General features: G+C 54.4%; 2 protein-coding genes across 6 annotated transcripts in view; both read right to left on the bottom strand.

Annotated features, from left to right (window-relative positions):
* Positions 1 to 483: 483 nt before the first annotated feature.
* On the bottom strand, positions 484 to 7,838 carry TPM2 (tropomyosin 2). Of its 4 annotated transcripts, none has more exons than XM_070431242.1 (9): positions 7,589 to 7,838; positions 7,051 to 7,176; positions 4,092 to 4,225; positions 3,884 to 4,001; positions 3,718 to 3,788; positions 3,504 to 3,579; positions 2,947 to 3,009; positions 2,708 to 2,777; positions 484 to 633 (listed from the first exon to the last, which is right to left on the bottom strand). In XM_070431242.1, the coding sequence occupies exons 1-9, from the start codon at positions 7,700 to 7,702 to the stop codon at positions 551 to 553; spliced, it is 855 nt and encodes a 284-aa protein (XP_070287343.1). In that variant the 5' UTR covers positions 7,703 to 7,838; the 3' UTR covers positions 484 to 550. The 4 variants fall into 4 exon arrangements, with proteins under 4 accessions (XP_070287343.1, XP_070287344.1, XP_070287341.1 ...); XM_070431243.1 differs by lacking the exon at positions 3,504 to 3,579 and adding an exon at positions 3,186 to 3,261; XM_070431240.1 differs by lacking the exon at positions 484 to 633 and adding an exon at positions 1,368 to 1,712 and having other exon boundaries at positions 7,589 to 7,837.
* Positions 7,839 to 12,985: 5,147 nt separating this feature from the next.
* TLN1 (talin 1) overlaps positions 12,986 to 22,297 on the bottom strand; it is a 30,790-nt gene continuing 21,478 nt past the window's right edge. For both annotated transcript variants that reach the window (XM_070431233.1, XM_070431234.1), the window contains 21 exons: positions 22,109 to 22,290; positions 21,783 to 21,915; positions 21,477 to 21,578; positions 21,219 to 21,389; positions 20,980 to 21,129; positions 20,768 to 20,869; positions 20,569 to 20,688; positions 19,696 to 19,842; positions 19,413 to 19,579; positions 19,126 to 19,309; positions 18,910 to 19,035; positions 18,696 to 18,812; positions 15,786 to 15,971; positions 15,558 to 15,665; positions 14,952 to 15,057; positions 14,627 to 14,751; positions 14,393 to 14,518; positions 14,220 to 14,282; positions 13,929 to 14,111; positions 13,682 to 13,810; positions 12,986 to 13,561 (listed from right to left, as the gene is read on the bottom strand). In XM_070431233.1, the coding sequence (XP_070287334.1) occupies positions 13,436 to 13,561; positions 13,682 to 13,810; positions 13,929 to 14,111; positions 14,220 to 14,282; positions 14,393 to 14,518; positions 14,627 to 14,751; positions 14,952 to 15,057; positions 15,558 to 15,665; positions 15,786 to 15,971; positions 18,696 to 18,812; positions 18,910 to 19,035; positions 19,126 to 19,309; positions 19,413 to 19,579; positions 19,696 to 19,842; positions 20,569 to 20,688; positions 20,768 to 20,869; positions 20,980 to 21,129; positions 21,219 to 21,389; positions 21,477 to 21,578; positions 21,783 to 21,915; positions 22,109 to 22,290 (2,853 nt within the window). In that variant the 3' untranslated portion in view covers positions 12,986 to 13,435. The remainder of the gene's footprint in view (positions 13,562 to 13,681; positions 13,811 to 13,928; positions 14,112 to 14,219; positions 14,283 to 14,392; positions 14,519 to 14,626; positions 14,752 to 14,951; positions 15,058 to 15,557; positions 15,666 to 15,785; positions 15,972 to 18,695; positions 18,813 to 18,909; positions 19,036 to 19,125; positions 19,310 to 19,412; positions 19,580 to 19,695; positions 19,843 to 20,568; positions 20,689 to 20,767; positions 20,870 to 20,979; positions 21,130 to 21,218; positions 21,390 to 21,476; positions 21,579 to 21,782; positions 21,916 to 22,108; positions 22,291 to 22,297) is intronic.

The following is a 22,297-nucleotide window of genomic DNA, read 5'->3' as shown; positions in this document are numbered from 1 at the left end:
GCGCGCGCATGTATGTGTATGTAGACCAGTGTATGTAACTGGGAATAGGGCAGGCTCAGCGTCTAGGCTTAAAATCACATTGAGGCTTTGGGGCTTTCTCCTGCTCAAGTAAATTCTGTGTAGCTTTGCAATTTTGTCTTCAGCTTATGTTGCCTGGCTCAGGCACCTGCTGGAATGGGGCAGTGGTGCTGACAGCAGCTCCTTTGCCCTTTGGGGAGTCAAGTCCAGAATGTAACCCCAGCCCTCTGGGCCTCTCTGCTCCACACAGCCTGGTCGCCACCCCTCCTAAATGAGCGGAACCCCCCACCCCCAACCCCGCCCAGCTACCATCAAAAAGGAAGTCATAGAGCACAGACCCAGGCCCTGCTCCTCAGGGGCCTTCCCACTCCATTGCTCCCCTCAGGCATCATCTCAGCCTTCTCCACGTTGGAAAACTACCACCACCATTGCCAACACCAAAGAAAGGCTGAGAGGGCCCTGTGATACCAGTAACGTCAGTTTTATTGGGTTGGGGCGGCAACTGTAGCCTGGCTGGAGGCAGGGCCAACCCTCACAGGTTGTTGAGTTCCAGCAGGGTCTGGTCGAGGGTCTGGTGAATCTCCACGTTCTCCTCCTTGGCACTGGCCAAGGTCTCTGTGAGAGGAAGCAGCACATGAGGAGGGGGAGGGGAGACACTAGGGGACAGACGTGGGGAGCATGGACACGGGGTGTGACAAACAGACATGAAGTGGGTTGGAGGCACATGAAGACACAGCATTCAGGGACTGGGGACCCCATGGCAGGGGCAAATGGATGAACTGACCAGGACAGACATGGATGCCTCACTCAAGACTCTGGGGTCATGGAGGTGGGACGGGAAGGCCTAAGTCATAAACTAATTTACCATTCTTCTTGAGAAGCTTTAAGAGAGTTGGAAACAGAAGGAAGGACAAAGACTTAGCCAGGAAAGAGAGGGGTAGACAGACAAACTTGAGGCAGAAAACAGACCTGCAGTGAAAAACCCACGTTGCTGGCATCCAACGTTTTTCCAAACTTCATCTCAGACCTTTGACAACCTTCTTACCCCTCCTCTCCCCTCCCCACCCCATCTCCCTTCTGGTCATTCCTTGAGATCCTGGAAGCCCAGCTCAGCGCTCCAAGGTCAGTGACAGGCCTGGGTCTGCAGAGGCACCGGGAGCGCAGGGTGATGGGTGGAGTCATACCATGCCCACATGCAGCAGTGACAGTGACAGACTGTGCGTGCCATGCAGAGGGGATCTTGGTGTGGGCCACAGAGCTTTGTGGGTGTCACAAGATTGGGGTGTCTGTAAGAGCCAAGGTCTCAGCAGTGCTCTTGTGGGGGAAAAGGAAGGAAGTGCTCTCTGGAGGACAGGAAAACAGCACGGAGACCAAGTTGAGTTTATTAAGCAGCAGAGAGAGGTAGAGGCCGGAGGGTGGAGGGTGGAGTGATGGGTAGAAGGAAGAAGCAAGTGCCAGGGTGGGCAGCACGTGTGATGGGTGCTCTCCCAGGCTGCGCCCAGCCTGGCTATGCAGTGTTGGCAACTTTTCTCCTCCTGCCTGATCCCTCCTCAGAGAGAGAATAGAAAGGAGAGGAGAGAAGGGGCCGAGGGGGCCACACTGGTGAGGGGCTCAGAGAGAGGTGATGTCATTGAGTGCGTTGTCCAGCTCCTCGCTGATGGCCTTGTACTTCATCTTCTGCGCATAGACTTCGTCTGGAGGGGGTCCAGGGATGGATGGGAGTGTGGGGAGAGGGAATAGAGGGGAAGAGGAACGGCAGGAGAGAGGATAATGGAAAGAGAGAACAAGAATCAGAGAGAGGTGGGCAAGGACGAGTGAGAGACAGAGGCCAGAGAGCAGGCTAGTCAGTCCTCAGGGCTCCCTCCTCCCTTCTCTGTACCCCTGTCTCTCTTGTCCTTCTCTGTACCCTAAATTGGTTCTTCTGCCAGGAGTTGCTGCCTCCTCTGGGGGCCTGGGGGCACAGTGCTTTTTGATAAGCAGGAGTGCTCGCTTCAAGTGAAGAGAGTTCAAGCCAGAAAGACCTAAAGTCTTACAAAGTTGGAGATAAAACAGAGGCTTGCTTGAGAAGGCTGGACACAAGGGAAACCGGAATTATGAAAGTGAAGGGTTATCGTACAATCGGAAGGAAAGTCAGTCCTAGGCACGATGTTGGTGACAGTGGGAAATAGCCATAGACTAGCAAATACCTGCATGATTGTTTACACCAAATCTAGCTTAAAATAGTACTTTACATCAATGTTGTCTTGCAAACCTAGATGTTAAACCAAATAGCTCTCTAGGTCACGAAGAAGTCTCTGTGATATGGCTCCCCTGTGTTGCACTTGGAGACAGACTTGTCTAAATCAGTGCTACTCATTGTGGTCCGAGGACCGAGCAGCAGCGTCTGCTTTACCAGAGAGCTTGTTAGACGTACAGATTCTCCAGCCCAAAGTCAGCAGTCATTTCGGAGCAGGACCCAGAAATCTGCCTTTTAAAACCTCTGGGGGACGCTCAAGTTTAAGAAGCACTGGAGGTGTCGCTGGTTACGGGGACTTAAACGGCAGGCACTGAGCTCCAGAGTGTGTGGAGTCTTAGGTGGTACAGCCCTAGTTTATCGGTCACAGATACTGTATAATGGGATGCGAGGAAAAGGGATGAGCTCACAGTCACAGGGAGTGCGGTTTGGGGGTGGAGGGGCGACTTCCTTTACCTTCCAGGTCATCGATGGTTTTCTCCAGCTTCGCCACAGACCTTTCGGCAAACTCTGCTCGGGTCTCAGCCTGGGAGTAAAGGCAAGATGCGGAAATGACCCCAAAATGAGGCCCTCCCAGACACTATCACTTAAGGCAACCTTTTCCTCTATCCCGGTCTCCAGACTCCCCGCTACAGGCAGTCTCTGCTAGGGACTGTGGGGCTTGACGGGAAGGTGGGGACTTGAAGGACGCTCACCTCTTTTAGCTTCTCCTCCAGCAGTTTGATCTCCTCTTCATATTTATCTTCTTTGGTGGAATACTTTTAGGGACATACAATGCCATTAGTAGATTGCCTCCACACATCCTTCATTTCTCCTGGGCCCCGCAGGCTACTCATGATCTTGTCTCCATGGACCATCCAGCCCCACCCTGCCTGGCCCATCACCTCCCTCCCCTGCAGGACCCCATCCTCACTGCCCCTCTACCCCCCTCTACCTTGTCTGCTTGGGCTTCCAGGGATTTCAAGTTGTTGGTAACAATTTTCAGCTCCTCCTCTAGGTCCCCACATTTACTGCAGGGGATGTGTGGCAGGGTGGGGTGTGAGGGCACAGTGGGGGGAGACAGTGGAGACGGCACAGTGGGGGAGGGGGAGGAGAGAAGAGAAGAGCAAAGTTGTGAGAGTGACAGCAGGCAGTGTTCGGAGCCCCTGGCCCTTCCCGACCCCCAGCAGATGAGAGAGAGCAGCCTGAGATGGAGGGGAAGGTGAGATGAGAGAAGGCGCTATTGCCCAGAAAGGTCCAGAGAGGTCACTACCTCCTCTTCTGAGGCCATCAGGGACTTGAGGGCCTGGTCCATGGTTCGAAGTTCCTCCTCCAGCTGCCTGGCTCGGCTGGGGGCAGCAGGTAGGGGTCAGAGGACAGGACCTGTCCCTAGGGCCCCAAGCCTGAGAAACTGCTTTCCCACTGTGCAGAGTGCCCATGGTCACCGGCTCAGGCTAAGTTTCACTCCCACCCCAGGGTAACCTTACCTCTCAGCCACCTCAGCTCTTTCTTCTGAGCGCTCCAGCTCTCCTTCCAGGATCACCAGCTTCCTGGCCACCTGAGGTGAGGCAGGAGAGAGAGGCATAGGTCCCTGGTGAATGACTAGGGGTGTGTGGAGCGTGGGAGTGAGAGGAAGTGGAGCGGGGCTGTCACCTCCTCATATTTGCGATCTGAATCCTCAGCGATGTGCTTGGCCTCCTTCAGCTGCATCTCCTGCAGTTCCATCTTTTCCTCATCCTTCATGGCTCGGTTTTCAATGACCTTCATTCCTCTGTGAGGCAGAGAGAGGGGTGAGGGTGGGGTCAGGACCAGCAGAGAGCATCCCCCTTCCCTGGCTCCACCCTGAGGACCCCCTGCCCACCTCTCGCTCTCATCAGCTGCCTTCTCAGCCTCCTCCAGCTTTTGCAGGGCTGTAGCGAGGCGCTCCTGCGCCCGGTCCAGCTCCTCCTCTACCAGCTGAATGCGGCGGTTCAGGGAGGCCACATCTGCCTCGGCCTATGGGTCAAAGGTGAGAGATCAGACAGGCTTTGTCTACCTTGGATGAGGATCAGGGAGGATCCAGAGGATGGTAAGATTCTTATTAGAAAGAACCTAGGTTTCCTGTCTTCCTATTTTTTACCCTCTAACCAACCATGTATCTTCTGCCCAGACTCTATGCTCCAGCCCCAAATACGCATTCCTCAACAAGCTCCAGTCTCTGCTACAGGGCCAGTGCAGGCACTGAGCATAGTTAGGCATGCAGCTCTGTCCCCTCAGAGAACACTCCAAGTGCTGGGACCAGATCTGAGGCATCCCTGACTCCACAGCAAGGCCGGTCAAGGTAAGGGAGTGGGGAAGAATCAGGCCAACTTAACAGCAATGCTGCCAAAAATAGCCAATCATAGAATCAAGTTCAAGTGACGTCACCAGTTGCCATGCAGACTCCCAGCAAGGGGCTCTGGAGGAAAGCCAGACCTGTATGGGGACACCAGAGCTGTAGCAAGGGGTTCCCTGGCGAGATGAAGAGGCAACTGGGGGCAGTGCAAGGGCAGCGTGAGTGACGGATACTCAGACACTGATCCTAAAATACACAGGCAAAACGTGGAGGTTCTGGAGAAGTTCCATGGGAACTGCTGATATCTTGAGGAAAAGAGAGGGCAGAGCAAGAAGGAAGGGCTCCAACAAAAGAAAAGGAGAGAAGCAGTCCAGTCTGGAACTAAGAGTTTCGGCTCTGAGTTGGACTGTTCTCTCTGAGCCACGGCTCAGCCACTCAACACTCGTGTGATCTTGGGCAACTTATTTAGTCTCTCTAAGCCTCGGTTTTCTCCTTTTAAAATCCGAGTTGACAATAGCAGATCCTTCTTCATAGACTGTTAATCAACAGGACAATCAGGGATTACATAATGAAACAGGTTCTCTAGCTCCTTGCTAGATCCACTAAACTGAGATCTCCAGCGCAGGAACTTGAAAATCCTATTTTTATTTTTTTAAGGCTCCTAAGCAATTCGGATGATTTGGGGGAAATAAAATAATATGCAAAAAAGCACGTGAACACATTGCCAGCAGAGTCCACACGCCATAAATGTTAGTTATCCCTGGTGCTTCCTCAGACACAAAGACATAGGCACCCTGAGATTTAAGACTGGAGAGGAGAAAGGATCAGTGTAGGGGAAGAAGTGAGAGGGGAGAGGGGGTGCAGCACTGGGGACAGAGGGCGTAGAAAGCAGGCCCTGGTGGTACGAGGGTGAGGGAAACAGCACCATATATAGAAAGTAGTAGCTTGTCCTCCAGGTGCTGAAGGCCACGTACAGTGACAGGAGCCCATCGTGGGCACAGGGCCGGATGACTCAAGGCGGAAGGACTCTGGGAACAGCACTGGGGGTTGGGAAGCATGACATGGGGGTTGGGGGGGGGGCGACTCAAGAGAGAGATGAGACTGTGAAAGGAAAACGCTTCACGATAGTGGGGTGACAAACAACTGGGAAGTCCTGGGGTCCTCATGACAGGACGGACATTTACCATTTTCTGCTTTTCAAGCTCTTGGTTATGGATGCTGCTTTCTAACAACAGACAGGCACTACTGTCGCCATTGGACAAATAGGGAGCAGGAAAGAAGGGAGAAATGGAGGAAGGAACTGTGTAAGTCACGTGTGGTGTTCAAGGTCACAAAATAAGTTTGGGCAGTTTCCTTTCTCCTCCTGGCACTGCTGCCCAGCTTCCCCAGCTCTGTCCCTGTCCACCCTCCTTCCCTCCAGCCCCCACCCAGCTCCTTGAGTTTCCAGTCCTGCCTCCAGCTGCACTGGGCCTTGGTTATTTATAGAGTATCAGATGCCCAGGGTTGTCTTTGCGAGCAGCTGCGTGCGGGTCAGTTCCCTCCCAAGTGCCAAGGCTGGTGGAGAACCAAAACCAAAGGTTGGAGGTCAGGGTGGGCATGGGGGGAGGGAAGTGGGAAACATGGATCATGGTCAACACAAACAGTGATGCCATCTCTGAACCCTCATTCAGACCATGCTTATGCTAATCCCCCCACCCCACCAACACATCTGTAGGCTCGTCTTAAACTTAGAACAATCCTGGGTACAAGGCAAACGGGGAAACTGAGGCAGAGAATGGTACAAGTAACCGTGTCCAAAGTCTTACGGCTATTCTCTTACCTCAAGGTGGGGGTTGGGAATGACAGGGGCTAGAGAAGTCTGGTTAGAGAGTGTGGGGTGGGCAGAGGCATCCGAGTGAGCAAGGCCTGCCAAAGCAGCTGCCCTGGCATTTGTGGCCCTGTCCCTTTGCCCTGTGGCCTGGCATGGTCTCGAGGCTGACAACTTAATGAGGGTAAATAAGGGGCCCCAGTGCCCAGCAGGGCTACCGGAGCCAGAGGTCAGGGCCAGGGAATTTCTAATGCCCCCCCAGGAGTGTAACTCAAGTCAGGGCCCACTTTCAGATTCCTCTCTCTCCCCCTGCCTAACAGCACCGAGACCCACACCCCACCAGTGTAGCTGTAGTCTCCTCTCCATTTTCAGCTGCAGGATTAATGGAGGCGGATGGCGAATTCTTGTACCACCCACCCCCACGATGACTCACTGTTTGATCACTGTACGTCGAAAGAGCTGGAGCCAAAAGGAATTACAAGGCTCCGTCCTCTGAGGGAAGTGGTAGGTGGTTTTGATTTACCCACTGCCTGGGATTATGATTATTTGTGCAAGCTTGCCCTGGCCCGGGTTCCTGAGGGAAAACATTTCTGTCCTGGTGCTGGGATATATAGGTCTCCTCTCCCTTCATTCCCATGTCCAGGACCCCTCCCAGTGTGCAAACTCCCCTCCCCCCCTGCCCCCCAGGTCCACACTCACATCGGTGGCCTTCTTCTCAGCCAGCTCCAGTTTCTCCTGGGCGTCCTTCACTGCCTCTGAATACTTTTCCACCTCATCCTCCGTCCCTTTCAGCTTCTTCTGGAGGGCCTGCTGTTCCTCCTCCAGCTGGAGAGAGAGTGCGGTTCAGCCAGGCCCGGCCGGGCCCCGGGGAGGAGGCAGGGGTGTGTGAGGGGTACTAAGATAATTTAGAGGCTGTCAGGGAGGAAGAGGGATAGCAGAGGAGAAGCAGTGCAGCCAGGAGAACTGAGGGCGGTACAGAGTTTCCAGCCCCAAGAAGCAGGGCCCCTCATTGTTCTTCAAGGGCAGGTGTGGGAATTGGGGGACGGTGGGTCCCGGGCTCTGGTGGGGAGGATAAAGTCTGGCTCTGGCTAGGTCCCTAGGGGTCCTATGAAGGTGCACTGTACGGGGAGAGAGCCTCAGAGAGCACCTAGAATAAGGGACACGGGGCAGAGCCTACCCCACCCTCGTTGGGGGTGGGGGTAGGGGGTCGCCCTAGGGCCAGGCCCTGGGTCTCCACCTGCTTGCAGCGGTCCTCAGCTTGCTTCTTGTCGGCCTCGGCCTGCTCAGCGCGGTCGATGGCGTTCTCCTTGTCCAGCTTGAGCATCTGCATCTTCTTCTTGATGGCGTCCATGGCTGCGGTGGGGGACGGGCCGGCCGGCGGCGGCGGTGCGGACCGGGGGCAATGGGCTGGCTGCGCGGGCTGGGCGCGCGGGCTGGGCGCGCGGGCGGTGGGCGAGGAGTGCCGGGTGGGACTGGGGCGGTCCCGCCGCGAGGGCGCCTAAAAGGCCGGGAGGAGCCGGGCGGAGCCGGGGGCCGGGACCCTCCCCCGCCGCGACCCGAACCTTGTAGGGGCAGAAGCTCGGCCCGGTCGGGGGGCGCGGTCGCCCCCGGCGCCCACCCCCTCGGGACCGCCCCCTCCGGCCCCGCCCCTCCCTCCCTCCCCCCACGCCCCCTCCAGGCCGTCGGAAGGGAAGGTAGCCCGGACCGTCCGGTAAAAAGCCTACCCCTGCGGAGGGAGTGGCGGGGCGGGGAGGGACCCTCGGGCCGGGGGGCTCTGCGCTCGCTCCTGAGTGACAACCCGGCCCGGCGGCAGCTGCGGCGGGGCCCCCGGGGCTATTTCGGGGCGTGAGCTCACGGCAGCTGCCCGGGCGCAGGGACCGCGTGCCCCCCCGGAGCTGCAGCAGCCGCCGACCTTAATTTAGAAGTTTCCTGCAAATCCCCCCCGGATTGAATGTCTCCTGGGAGGCGGGGCCCCTCCGCGGCGCGATGCCTCAGTTTACCCCCAGCCCCGGACGCGGGACTGGCGTTGCCGACGCGGCGGGGATCACGGAGCGCCTCCCGGGGACCTGGGGGCATGGGGGCAGGAGGGGCGCCCCGAGCAGGGGGCGCGGCCCGGGCTGCGGCCCCCGAGGGCGGGCTCGACCTCTCCTGCCCTCGCTCCCCCTCCAGCTCAGCCCCCGGGGCCAGGGCCCCTCCTCTGCGGTCGCCCGGCGGCCGGGAGCCCAACCCCGCGCCGGCCCGCCCCGCCCCCACGTGCCCCGCATAGTTTCCACGCGGCGCAGCCGGGAGGGACGCGCGCCGCCCGCCCTCGCCCCCCTCCCCGGGCGCGTCCCTGCCCCCGCCTCGCCCCCTCCTCGCCCCGGAGTCCGGCCGCCCTCCAGTCACCCTGCCTCCCCCCCCACCCCCCCCCACCCCCGGCGTGGTGGCCCCGCGCACCCCCCTTCTCCCAGCGGACTCTCCTCTCCCCCCGAGGCCGAGTTTACGCCGAACTTTCTTTTCTGCCCTTTTTTGGGATGTTTCCCCGAGGGGAGGCGGGGCTGGGCAGGGGCGGGGCAGGCTGGGGGTCGGGAGCTGGGGAGAGGGGGCCCCCAGCCAGCCGAGACCGCGAGCCACTGCCCCCAGAGCCGGTCCTGGGGTCGGGAGCCTGGAGCGCGGGCGCGGGGCTGTGTTCGCTGTTTCCTGGGGACGGGGTGGGGGAGAGGGAGTGGAGAACCGCCCCGGGCGGTTAAGGGGGGCCGGGCCGAGGGAGCCGGGGGTGGCGGGGGGAGCGCTTCGCCTCGCTCCCCAGGGGCCGAGGGGTGGGAACCGGGGACCCGTGGGCCTGGCCTGGGCCGGGGGTGGGGGCGGAGGCGGAGGAGGGGAACGTCAATGTATCTCGGTCTGTGTGGCTGCTGCTCACGGAACCAGCCGACCTCTCACTGTGAACGCCCTCCGTCTCCCCGCTTTCTGGACTCAGGAAAGGCATCGCTCGGCCCCCGTCCACCCCCAACTCACCTCCAGTACACAGGCCTGCACTTCATGCTGCTTTCATACTGAGCTACTTACTGTAGGCGCTGGAAATAGCCAAACTTTTCTTAAAGCCTCTGCCCTCTAGGCATTCTGTTCCCCCTCCCTAGCATGCTCCCCCTTACCTGGCCTTACAGGCTCAGGTGGAGTGTCCGCCCCTCTGGGAAGCATCCCTGGCTACTTGCTCTTTCACCCCCTCCCTAATGGCTGTATGCTCCCGGTGCCGGCTCCTCGATTCTCATCATTGTCCCTTTTATAACTCTTACCTGTTGGTCTTCTCCCCTGGTCTGTGAGTCCTCCAATTCCGAATCCCCCCTGCCTAGCGGAGCATCCGGCATAGAGTTGGCACTGGGTAAACATTTGCCAGGTGAATTTTTTATGCACTGGGTCCCAGATACCCCGAAATACCAATACTATGTGGATTGGTCTTAGAACCCCTTACACTCTTAGACATTGAGTGGCATTTGAAGATCCAAAAAGCCTTCGTTGAAGTAGGTTACATCTATCAATATTTACCATATTAAAATGGGAGCTGAGAAAAATTTTAAATAGTACTTCATAGAAATAAACCATGTTTTTCATGAAAAATAACTATACTCACCTCCCCACATTAGTGAGGATGGCCGTTATTTTACATTTTTGCAAATCTCCTCACTCTCTGGCTTAATAGAGGACAGCTGCGTTCTCAGACTCTACTTGGCTTTCTGTCTGTTGCTCTACTTTGGTTTCTTTGAAGTACTATATATGAAGAAAATCTAGTCTCACTCAGAAACATAGTGGGAAAGAGAGTGGTGTATAGATAGCCTTTTCAGGTAATTGTGGATATTCTTGCTATAACACGAACACTTGACAAATGGTAGTTTTTCAAAGGTTAGGTGCAAAGTGGAACCTGAAACCATATCAATAGCCTTTTTTACTTTAAAGTCCATTGGTCTGTATTGCACTTGGGTGGTTTTACCCAGGAATAATTTTGTAACATCACACATCGGTCATGTGGAAAATATTGATTCACTGAGCTAAGCAAATGTTCCAAATGTTGACACATTTGAGTATATATATATATATATTTTTAAAATTACATTTCTGAATATCAGGAGTGTTTTCAACAGGAAAGTTTTGGGACGTTTTGAAGCTCATGGTAGCAGATACAGGTTTTCAAAATTCTAATCTTTACTTGAAAGCTCCAATTCTATCCTTGGCACCAAATACTGTCAGGTTTTTCTCTGAATTGACAGACCCACTTTGCTCCTTTGTGAGAAAAGGTCGGCCTGCTACCCAAGTCTGATCATCATGGTTCCTCTGCCGGTCATCCTTTCAGGTCAACGGGGAGTTCCATGAAAAAAAGCAGTTGGCTCATCTCACAACTCAACAAACTAAGTGCTTTCCTCAAGACACCATCATACTCTTGTGTCTAGCGGAAGCTCTATGCCCACTTCCCAGTTCATCACAGAGAATATTGGAGACTTGTTACTCCAGGGATAAGATTTAATAAAATTAATAAGGTCTCACTGCTTCATTAAGGATGGTCTGGAGTGAAACTAGCATTTTTTTTTTTAAGTTGCTAGTGCATGGTGGTGAGAATACAATGGCTATTAGTACACTGTCTTTTTTATTTTATTTTATTGATATTTTACAGAGAGGAAGGGAGAGGGATAGAGAGCTAGAAACATCGATGAGAGAGAAACATCGATCATCCGCCTCCCGCACATCTCCCACCGGGGATGTGCCCGAAACCCAGGTACATGCCCTTGACCAGAATCGAACCTGGGACCCTTCAGTCCACAGGCCGACGCTCTATCTACTGAGCCAAACCGGTTTTGGCAAGTACACTGTCTTGATTTGTGCTAAGGCAGTTTACCCACTAAGGTTTTTACAACATCAGTACAAACGTTGACCCTGAAAAAGGAAAATAAAGGCTTAGTATTACTATGAGAATAATCTTGACCTCATGGATCCCTGAAAGGGTCTTGGGAACCCCTGTGCCTGAGGACCACATTTTAAGAACTGCTGGTGTAATGGGTACTCAGTTCACTCCCCAGAAGGCTCCCCAAGGCATCACTAGTGAGAGTGTGTGGTTGGGGATGTGGAAACATGACAGGGAAGTGGTAGCAGGAGTGAACAGCTGTCCTGGGCTCATAGCTGGAGTTACCAGTCTGGACTACCACTTGCTGGGGAGGTTGGAGAAGGGATTTGAGCTCGAAGATCCTCAACTCACTATGCTAGGACATTGAATCTGAGCTTAGAGGGCCACAGCAGTGTGTGTTGGAGTTGCCAGTCCCCTGCGTCAGGGAGGTGATAATACATCTCTATTTTCCAGTGCTTAGCACGGGCATGGCTTAGTAAATATTGAATGAATTAATCACAGGTGACAGGAGCAAGAGTAGGAAGTTGGCACCTTCCTTAATGGGCTGCCCTGGGGAGGACAAAGTAATTCTGTCTTCTTTATACTGACTCTAATGGGGTGGGAGTAGATGCCATGGCCTCAGGAAGGTGAAAGGTGCCCTGAGGAGCAGCAGATGGTGGTATTTGTGTTCTATTTGGAAGGAGAAGCAAGGAAACATATTGGGCAACAGGGTTGATTAAAGAATCACGCATGAAAACAGTGGCACTCCTACAGGATCTGCCAGCTAGTCCAGGCAGTGTGGGCAGAGGAGGCGAATGCAGAAGGAAGTGGAAGCACCCATCCCTCAACTCCCTTCTCCTTGACCACCTCCTCCACTGAACCTCCAGGTCAGCAGGCAGCTGGAACAGGGCTACCAGCACCAGCCTGGCCACTAGGGGAGCTCTGCTCCTAACTCTACAGCCTCACACCTGGGTCAAGCTTTTTCAGATCCTTTTCTTCTAGTGTTATTCTAGGCCAGTGATGGCGAACCTTTTGAGCTCGGCGTATCAGCATTTGGAAAAACCCTAACTTAACTCCGGTGCCGTGTCACATATAGAAATTCTTTGATATTTGCAACCATAGTAAAACAAAGATTTATATTTTTGATATTTATTTTATATATTTAAATGCCATTTAACAAAGAAAAATCAACCAAAAAAATGAGTTCGAGTGTCACCTCTGACACGCGTGTCATAGGTTCGCCATCACTGTCTCGGCAGTAGGACAAGACCTCAGAGGGGCTAGAAGCGCCCCAACCCAGTCAACAGAACCAACCTAAGGCAGCCCAGCTGGATTTTTTTTTTGCCCCAACCAAATCTGTGGCCATAATTCTCTTAGGCTCAGACACTTTTATTTTACAGGCTTATTATTTTTAGCTTTTGAAAATTCAAATTTGGCCAAGGCTGGATTTGTTCACATACTCTGAGCAGTTATGAAGGACAGAGTGTCCCTGGTAGCCACAAAGCACAGTGGCAGCTGCTGTCCCTGCCACAGAAGACAGACACTTGGGGAGGAATAGGCGCTGGCCAGTGAAATAGGGGACAACAGGAGTATGACTTCTCAGGGACAGCTTCCCGGCTAGAATGGCTTTAGGGATGTGGGTGCAAGGAGGAGGAAGGGGCCTCACGGGCAGATCGCCATCGTCTGCCCCACTCCATTCCTGAGTCAGATCAAGCTGGTGGCAGAACTCAATCCCATCCTCTCCCCCTTCTGGGGGGAACTCCCATCTCATAAAGCCAGGCAGAGTCGCAGGCAGAATCACCTTTATTGGAGCATGACCTGTTTGAGGCTTCTGACCCCACAGCACCCACAGGTAGCTGGGGGTGCAAGAAGGAGGATAGTATCAAAAAGGATGAGTAGAGCTGAGGCTATGGGACTTGCCAGAAGCTGCTGGCAGAGTGGAACGGGCTGGGGCCTTGGCAGGTTCAGAATGAGGTACAGCAGCGTTAATAATACTCTTAGAGCGTTAATACTCTGGGGAGGGGCAGGCACTTAGGGGGCCTTAGGGCATGAAGGCACTTGGAGTTGGGAGGGGACAGGGGATGTGCAGCAGGACCAGGCAGGGCCAGGCCCGGGGTTTGGCAGGCACTTTGGGGAGTGCTGGGGTTGGGCAGGTTGGGCCCGACAGCCCAGAAGGCTTTGGTAGTGGCAGGCACAGTCTCTGGGCTGGGTCTGCGTTAAATAGAAGCGGCTGCGTTAGTGCTCATCTCGAAGCTCTGAAGGCAGGAACTTGTACTGTTGCTGTCGGATCTGGGCCAGCTTCTTCCGCGCCTCCTCCAGCTCCCGTTCCTTCCGGAGCATCTCTTCCTGGGCAGCAATGATCTGAGGGATGGAGATCAGGAACTCAGCTCAGCGAGTATGTGCAGAAGGGCATAGGGTAGCTGGGACCAACGTTACTGCCCTGCTGACGGTGTCCCTCAGAGCGCCCAGGGCAGAGCTCACCTGGGCAATGCCCCCGACCATCTTCTCCTTTACCACCACTGTCTCGTTCTCCTGGTCTTCAAAGGCTGCTGCCTTCTGTGCCGCCTTCACCAGGTTGTCCGAGGCTCGCTTCACTGCATTGCCGGCAACCTGGGCAGCATGAGGTTGAGAATTCAGGTAGGGTTCCCAACTGAGAGTCCCTCCACAGAAAAGCATGTCTTAAAGCAGCACAGTCCAAGGTACAATGGGATGGGTTAAGGTTCCTCACCTGAAGCCGTTTCATTGCTTCAGAGTCCTGGTCAGCCTTGACCTTGCAGGCCACAAGGAGCTGGGCTGTGGAGGCGGCTACCTGCTTGGCTGATGAGATGAGCTTCTCCTGGCTGGCGTGGCCTTGTACAGCTGCATTGGCTGCCTCACACAGATTGTTGGTGGCTGCAGCCACCATCCGAGCCTAAAGTGAGGAGATAGGATTAAAATGTGCCTCTTGCCCTGGTCCACCCCCTCTCTAGCCTTGTCAAGTCTCTCCAGCTCAGAGACCTAGTGGGAGTTGTACACTCACAGCAGAAATGAGGCCCTGGGACCACTGCCCATCATCCAGTGCGTTGGCGGGAATGGCGCCCACCTGTGGAGGAAGGAGGAGAGCTTGCTGAGACCTGTGCTCTCCGTGCATGTAAAAGCCTCCCTTTACAAGGCTGCCGCTATCCCTATGCTTCTGGGTATCCAAGTACTTACCTTCCCTTGGGCTACCAGTTCCCTCTGGGCAGCTGACGCAGCCTTTACCAGGGCACTGGTGGCTGCTGCAATGGACTTAGCAGCTTCCAGTATCTGCTCCTCAAAGTTCAAGGACTCATCCGCCTCCTGCAATGGAGACAAAGGTTTCAGAGAGAGATGCAAAGTCAGAGGGGGCTGAAGGTGGGGACATTATGCCATTAGGAGGGTAGGGAAGAGGGAGGGAGCGGGACTGACCTTGGGTTTGGCCCGGGGCTTCAGCTGCTCCAGCTTTTTTGCTGCAGCCTCAATGGCGGCTGCAGCTCCCAGGAGCTCATTCTCAGCAATGACGGTAGGGTCCTCTGGGTCCACCCACTCTGTTCCTGAAGGGATGAAGGGGGGAAGGAAGGGGCTAAGCCAGAGCAGGGAGGTCAGTGGCACAGGGCAACATGGTTCGTATCACCAGGCCCCTGGGACCTGTGGGGACTAGTGGCAGAGGCCAGCTCAGAGCAGTGCACCCGGGAAGCGAGCATCTCCCATGACAAAGGTCTCCCTTTCCTCCCTGCCCCTGGTCACCCCTCACCTTTCATGGCCTCAGCAGCCTGAATGAGCTCAGTGACTGAGCCAGCTACACGCTTTGAGTGTCCTGTCAATTGCTGCTTCAATTCTGGGTTTGGCTTCTGCAGGGTCTGGGGAAGAAAGGGACGGAGCAGAGAGCATCAGATTTTAGCTTCTACCCTGACCTAAAAGTGGGGCAGACCGTGGCCTCCCGACACCATCCCTAAGCCACCCCACACCACAGCCCTCAAACACCACGCTGCCTATCCAGGTGTGCTCTGCACACGTGGTAAAGACAGTGGCTGCATGTCACTCACCGGCTGGCAAGGAGCAAGGAGAATGGTGAAATGAGGAGAAAGAAGAGATGACGAAGGTAGAGAAGGAGGAAATCAGATGGGAACAAAGGAGATAAGAAAAAAAAGAGAAAGAGGTGAGCGGGAGAACCTAAGATGCTAAGAATGATGGGGCACCAGTGGAATGGAGGCTTGGAAATAAGAACAGATTTGGGAAATAGGATGATGGGGTGGGAGGAGATTTGAAAGAAATATTAGAGAGCTGGGTCTGAGACTTATGGCAAGAGGACTGTGCATTCAGGGAAGCTGGTATGAGGAGCAGGAAACTTCCTCCTTACCAGGAGCACATGGTCCAACAGTTCCAGGTAGCCATTGGCACATTCCCGGCCATAGTGTAGGGCTCGAAGCCGCACATCAGGGGCCACTTCTGGGTGGTAAGCAGCTTCCTATATCACAGAGTAGTATGTTAACTTTAGGATCCCAAAGAGCTTCAGGTCCCCCAAACCCCTGTAATTTCTCCCCTACCATACTCTGCCATAAGGCTGCTTCACTGCCAGGGTTACTACCTTGCAAGCCCGAAGCATATCTGCAATAGCACGACGACTCAGATTGGCTGTGGCAATGACATCCTCCTGGCGACAGGAGTTGCCAGCAGCAACAGCTTTGGCTGTTGCCATGGTGATACCCTTGGTCATTCGGATGAAATCTTCTGGGGTAGAGGTCTTGGCAGGTGGCTCTGGGGAACAGAAGACCTGTTGGGGCAGAACAAGAAGAAAAATTTTACAGTGAGACTATAAGACAATGTACCACTTACGTAATCTGGTTCATTCATCCCTGTGTTCACTCAACAAGCATTTGCTGAGTACTTATTGTAGGTCAAGTCCTGGGAGAAGTTCACACATTCATAGCTAATATAATAGCAGGCAGCTGGTCATCATTTCTGACTGCAGTGATTGGGGAGGGTTTGTTTGAAATTAAGGAAGCAGCTTTTGAGGTGGGTTTTTATTCCTAAACTGCAAAGAAGACTTGAGGGGGTGAGTGGCTGAGGCAGGGCAAGAAGGAACTGACTGGGGTCTTAAGAGATACAGCTACCAGAGGTGCACGCTCTCCCTCCTGGGAGCATGCCCACACCTCCCCCTGCCCCCTCCCTCTTCTTCCCCCCACAGGCATGCATCTACTAAACTTTAAGGGACCCCATGAGGCTTGCAACCAGAACAGAAATGGACAGCGGCAGTTTGTCCCAGGCAATCACCTTGAACCTGTCTCAAAGACCCCCTTTTCTCTGACAAAAGAGTATTTTGGGTAAATGGTTGCATGTGAACACCCAGAATATCAAGTGGGACAGTATTAAGGCTCGTTCTAGACCAGCGGTTGCCAACCTTTCAGACCTCGCGGACCACCGGTTGGCGACAGCTGTTCTAGACTATATAGATGGAGAAAAGGTTGTTGGGGCCTTGAATATCAGACCAAGGTACTTAGAATTTTACATACTATATAGAAGTAATAAAAAATATTTTGATGTATGTGTCCCTCCAACAAATTATTAAAGATCAGCTAGGTGGCAGATTCTGTGTGAGGTGCTAGGGATGCAATGGGGAAAAAGATAGACAAGGTCCTTATTGTGGAGCTTATTTTCTAGTTCTGGATACAGACCAAAAAGTAAGTAAATAAGCAGAAATGCTAAAGACTGTGATTTGGGTTGTGAAGGAAAGGAGGCGGGTGCTGTGATGAGAAATAAAAATGAGGTCCTGTCTGGCCAGTGTAGCTCAGTGGTTGAGCATCGACCTATGAACCAAGAGATCACAGTTTGATTCCTGGTCAGGGCACATGTCCGGGTTGCCAGCTTGATCCCCAGTGTGGGGTGTGCAGGAGGCAGCCGCTTGATGCTTCTCTCTCATCACTGATGTTTCTATTTCTTTCTCCCTCTCCCTTCTTCTCTGAAATCAATACAAACATATTTTTAGAAATACGATTAAAAAAAGAGGTCCCATTGCAGATAGGTGATCAGGAAAGGCCTCTCTAAGGAGCAGACACTGAAGCCGAAGCCTGAAGGACTGAAAGGAGCCAAATGTTCAAAAAGCTGGAGAGAAGCAAGTGCAAGGGCCTGGAGTGGAACTGGGTGCAGAACAAAAGAGGGACAGGGTGGGCCTGGGGAAGTCAGCAGGAGCCAGGGACGGCCATGGTGAGTGAGGAGTGAATCTACCACAGAAGCCAGGCAGTCACTAAAGGGTTTAAATAGTAAAGTGACATGATATAATTTATATTTTAAAAAGATAATTCTGACTGTTGTGTAGAGAAAATGGATTGGGGGGGGGCGAGTAAAGAAGCAGGGAGATGAGAGATGAGATTGAGGCTATAGCATAAGTATAACTAAGGATTGATGATGGTTTGGATGAGGTGGTGGTGGTAGAGATGAGGAGAAGAGACAATGAGATCCGGAGGGAGCATTATCAAGACTTGCTAATGGGCTTAGATGTGGGGAACAAGAGAAAAACATTAAAGCTGGGTTTCTGGCTTTAGGACTGAGTTACTGACAGGTGACATTTCCTGAGATGGGAAGGACGAGGGAATAATCAGGCCCGGAAGGCAAAAAGGGAAAAGTTTCCATTTGGACATCTCCAATTAGAGATGAAAACAGCATAGCAGAAGGATGACTTCAGAAGTGAGAAAGATGAGGAGGAGAGGTGGAACTGCCAGAGAATAAAGGCAGGGAGACCCGTGAAAACTGGTGTAGCAGTCCCAGTGAGGGAGGGCGAGCAGAAAGCTGAATGAGTGCTGACTGGGCCTGGAGAGGAAAGAGAATGGAGAAGGGTAGCTGGAAGGACTTGGCAATGGCCTGATATGGTGAATAAGGCAGTGAAGTCAAAGATGACCGAGGGACTCTTTATGCCTGGGAGGTTGTTACCACCATCCACAGGAAGGAAGTAGCATGTCAGGAAGGAGAGTGGCTGGAGGGCACTGCACCCCGGTGCTAATGTCAAACAGGCTGATGAAAATAACTAACCTCAGAATTGGGAGTCAACTTCTTAGAGAGCAATAATGAAAGTGGTTGAATTTGCCAAAGAGAAGAGAGGAAGAGGCTCTCTGTACGATGTGGGACGGCCTCTTCATTCACTAGGTTGAAGGTGATGCAATGACGACTATGGAGATGTTAGAGGCAAGAGAAAAACTAGTGTCCCGAAAGCCAAAGGAAGAAAAGTTTTAAAGAGCGGCTTATTTCCACACTCCAATGCGGCAAGTAGGCCACTGTGACGGGAGGAAGTGGGAGGATGGTGGTGAAAGAAGACAGTTGTAAAATGCTGAGGAGTGAAAAGGTGAGGAGGGGAAGCCCGAGCGTAGCCCACTTGAGAGGTCTGGTGATGCGCGAGGGGAATGTGTGTGACTGTTTACACTTCTGTGAATACATGTGAGGTGCAGCTGCAGTCTCGCACGATCCCTCTCTGACTCGAGGCCCTGCAGCCCCGACGCGTGCTCACCGCCAGTTCCTGCCGTATGTGTTCTGTGGTTGCCTCCAGGGCCCGTGTGCCTTTGGTCGCCTCATCTTCCACAGCTTTCACAGTCTTGAGCAATGATGTCACGTTGGTCACCATCACCTAGGGGTGTCAGCGGAGTGGGGAGGGTCATTTTAAGGAACAGGAGGAAGCACTTGGACCCATTCCCTCTCCCGAGGCTGTGCTCATGCTCCCCAACCTTGGCAGAGTTCTTGAGCTGCCACACAGCAGGGTCATCCCCAACTTTGCCGGCTGCAGCCTTTGTGGCACTGATGAGGTCTCCCAGGGCCTTGGCCACATCTTTCACGGCGTTGATCAGCACCACCTGTGTGGGAGAGCAGAGGCTCTGGTCTGTGGGAGGAAAAGGGGGAACAGGAAGTGCATCTGACCAGGATTAGGGGTGTTAGGTGGATACCTGGGTCTCAGGGTCCTCGGATCCCAGGCTGGCTGCACCCAGCTTGACCACATCAGCGAGGCGGGTGATGGTGGACACAGAGGACTGGGCGGCCTGTGCCAACTTCTCCTGGCTCCCGGCGGCATTCTGCACCAGGACCTTGGTGTCCTCCACCAGCACCTTCGCGGTCTTCAGAATGCCCTCCCTGAGGGAGGCCCAGCCCAGTCAGCTCTCCTCAGGTCCCTTGCCCTCCAGCCTCTCCAGGCCCCACCCCACCCCGCCTCCCTGAGACCCCATCCCCTCCTCACCGGTGGTCAGCGAAAGTTTCAGCACCCTCGCGATTGAGTGTGCCGGCTGTCGCAAACATGATGGTGGTGTCCAGGTCGGCAATGATGCCGGACACAGCACTGGCCGCTGTGATGCAGGCCTGGGTGCCACGATTCCCGGCTTGGAGTGCAGCCAGCACGTGGGAGACCTAGGGGAGGGTAGTCACACGGTGACTGTGGCAGGTCACTGGGTGCCTGGGAGAAGGCACAGAGGAGAGGGCGGGGAAAGGCGGTGGGGCTGGAGGCCATGGATGAGCACTGTCACCTTTTCTGAGACTCTCCGGGCACACTCTATGAGTTCCTTTTTGGTGTAGGCGTCACTGGGGCTGCACTGCAGGGCGCCTGCCTTGGTGACCAGAGCAGAACAGCCGTGCCCCAGCTCCTGTACCCGGTGCTTGATGTGGGCACCGATCTGTGAGCAGATGGGAAAGGGAGATGGGTTTTACCAGAGGCACAGACATTTCCACTGTGCTTGGGAGAGTCACCAAGTACCTAAGAAAACATGCATCGCAGCACAGACTTTTCCTGTTTCATATCCTTTCGACAGGAGGTCACCTCCTACACATGGATAATAATAGCATGTGGGTACCGGCTGGTGAGGATGGTGTTAAGCAGTGAAGAGGAGAGTGGAGAAGCACTGTATGCGGGGGCATTTGAAATCACAGGGCCATGGATTACAACTTGGCCTGTATGTGGTTGTGGAGGGTTTTGGGGTGGGGATTAGGTGTGTCTTGCTGAGATTCAATTACTAGCTTTCTTGGAAAGCCAGGAGCTTAGGGAAGGAAGGGCTTCATGGCCCTGCAACAAAGTAGAACTGAGAAGGGCATACAGACTTGCAGCAGAGCAGCAGCCATAGGCCCAGAAGAGGGTTGGCAGAGGCAACAACAGCAGACTGGGAAACCCCACATCCCAGGCTGTCTCCCTCATCCCTGTACCTGAAGGCTCTGAGCCTGTCCCCACACAAAGCTCTGATCGCTCTTCAGTGGAATGGCCCTGAGGGTGTGTTCCTCGTTCTATGAAGACTAGAGGGAGTTGTGGGTGGGACAGCCACAAAGGCTGACTTGATGGGGACAAGGGACATGCCACTGGGGTTCTCTGTGAGGAGCAGGGGGAAGGTCACAGCTGCTTCCATGTTTACCTCTTCGTTTTCAGCAGCAACTGCTGCAGGCTTGGCCTGTAAGGCCAGACGTCCATAGTCACTGGTCAGCTGGTTAGCAAGAGGGCCCAGCTCCTCAGGGCTGGTGTTGGACTTGGTTACCTGGTAATGATGGGAAGGGTGAAGTTATGTCCAAACTCAGCTCCCCGAGGGCAGTCCTCTTATACTCTTCCAAACTCACCATCTCTTGAACGGTGACGGCAATGGCTTTGGCTGTCCGCACCATAGTTGTCTGGTAATCCACGAAGGAACCTTCTGGTTCACCCATTGGTCCTTCATCTAGCTGAGGGGGAGAACGAGGGAAGGGGAAAGATCGTCAGGGTCTCTGCCACTGTGCTCAGGAACCCTGGCCCTGGATAGCCTCAGTGCCCACAGGCACCCCAAGACGCTAACCTGGTTGATGGCCTGGCTGATGGAGTCCACCATGCCACCGACGACCCCAGCAGCACTGGCTGCCTCATTGAGGGTTGTTGTCAGGTCCTCTACAGCCTCTGTCATCATCTGCACAGCCTCCTCCAGGGCTTCCTGGGTGTGAGCTGCTTGCTGTGGGTAAGAGTGAGTGAGTGGAGGGCGGGCCTGCTCCTGCTCCTCTAACCACTAACCAGCAGCCCCTCCCTCCCAGACCTCAATACCTTGGGGTTGCCGCCAGCCTCCTTGGCTGTGTACAGCAGCTGCAAGGCAGACTCTGCCAAGGTTTTAGTCTGGTCCAGGAGTGCCATCTGCTGTGGGTGGCTCAGGGTCTTGGAGGCAGCACCCACTGCAGCCAGGGTGAGTGGCTCAAAGTACTGCACCATCTGAGACACCTGAGGCAGGGGTTGGGATGGCGGTCAGCGGGGCCAGGTGCCCTCTTTTACCTTACCCCCGGAACGCCCACGTGTCTCCCCAAATACCTTGTGTCCCAGCTGGGAGGCTTCAGCCCGGGCAGCACTGGCCAGTGGCTCAATAAGGTGGGAGATTTCCTGCACTGCAGTGAGCATCTGAGTGTGCAAGGCCTGCAGAGGAAGTGGACTTTAGCCTGGGACCTGGACTAGGACCCTCTGCTCGCACAGACCCCACGCTTCCTTCCATACCAAGCTAACTCCCCTTGGCATGTTGCAGCCTCTTGATGTCTCTGTGAAGCCCCTTCCTGCATCCCTGTCTTCAAGTCTGTCCTCTCTCTTCTCAGACACAACCTTTCACAAACCCGCTTCCCTTACCTCCTGAGAGATCCCCTCGCGGGGAGCAAGCTGCTGGCTGACCGCAGCAAGGGAAGCCTGGTCGAGGTCCCGCAGACAGCTGTTCAGAGCTGCGATGGCCGCCTCACACTCCAGCTGCCCTGGAGCCTTGTCCCTGCAGACACATCAGAGGCTCTACCACCAAGAATATCCCCTAAAACAAAGCTAGCCTATCTATCCCTGTATCCTCCGAATCCGACAGCAGGTGTCCCCGACACTATCCCATCTAATTGCATCTCAGCACCCACCCCTCCATTCTGCCACAGTGCATGTCCCCCCATCACACTGGTTCTCCATCCCCTCAGTACCTCATGCTTGTAATAAGCTTCTTGATGGAGTCCGAGACAGTGCGGGAGTGGCCAGCCAGCACTGACCAGCGGGGAGGGTCCCGGGGATTGACTGCCAGGGCCCGAGCCGTCTGGATCAGTCCCCCGGCGCTCTCCAGCATTGTCTTGGCAGAGATCACAATGGGCTCCATGGCAGCCCGGCCCTGGGAA

The sequence above is a fragment of the Myotis yumanensis genome, unplaced genomic scaffold, assembly GCF_028538775.1.
Source record: "Myotis yumanensis isolate MYYU_CA2020_CCGP unplaced genomic scaffold, mMyoYum1.0.hap1 SCAF_12, whole genome shotgun sequence".
Taxonomy (NCBI): Eukaryota; Metazoa; Chordata; class Mammalia; order Chiroptera; family Vespertilionidae; genus Myotis; species Myotis yumanensis.
The sequence above is the reverse complement of the archived record's forward strand: the minus strand, read 5'-3'. Positions and strand labels throughout refer to the sequence as shown.

Bases quoted from the DNA above. Each gene is read 5' to 3' on its own strand.
- TPM2 (XM_070431242.1), bottom strand. From the start codon at position 7,702: ATGGACGCCATCAAGAAGAAGATGCAGATGCTCAAGCTGGACAAGGAG. The intron at 7,177-7,588 runs GTGGAGACCCAG...CTCTCTCTCCAG, and splicing joins CTGAGGACCGCTGCAAGCAG to CTGGAGGAGGAACAGCAGGC. The intron at 3,580-3,717 runs GTAAGGTTACCC...TGCTGCCCCCAG, and splicing joins AGAGCTGAGGTGGCTGAGAG to CCGAGCCAGGCAGCTGGAGG.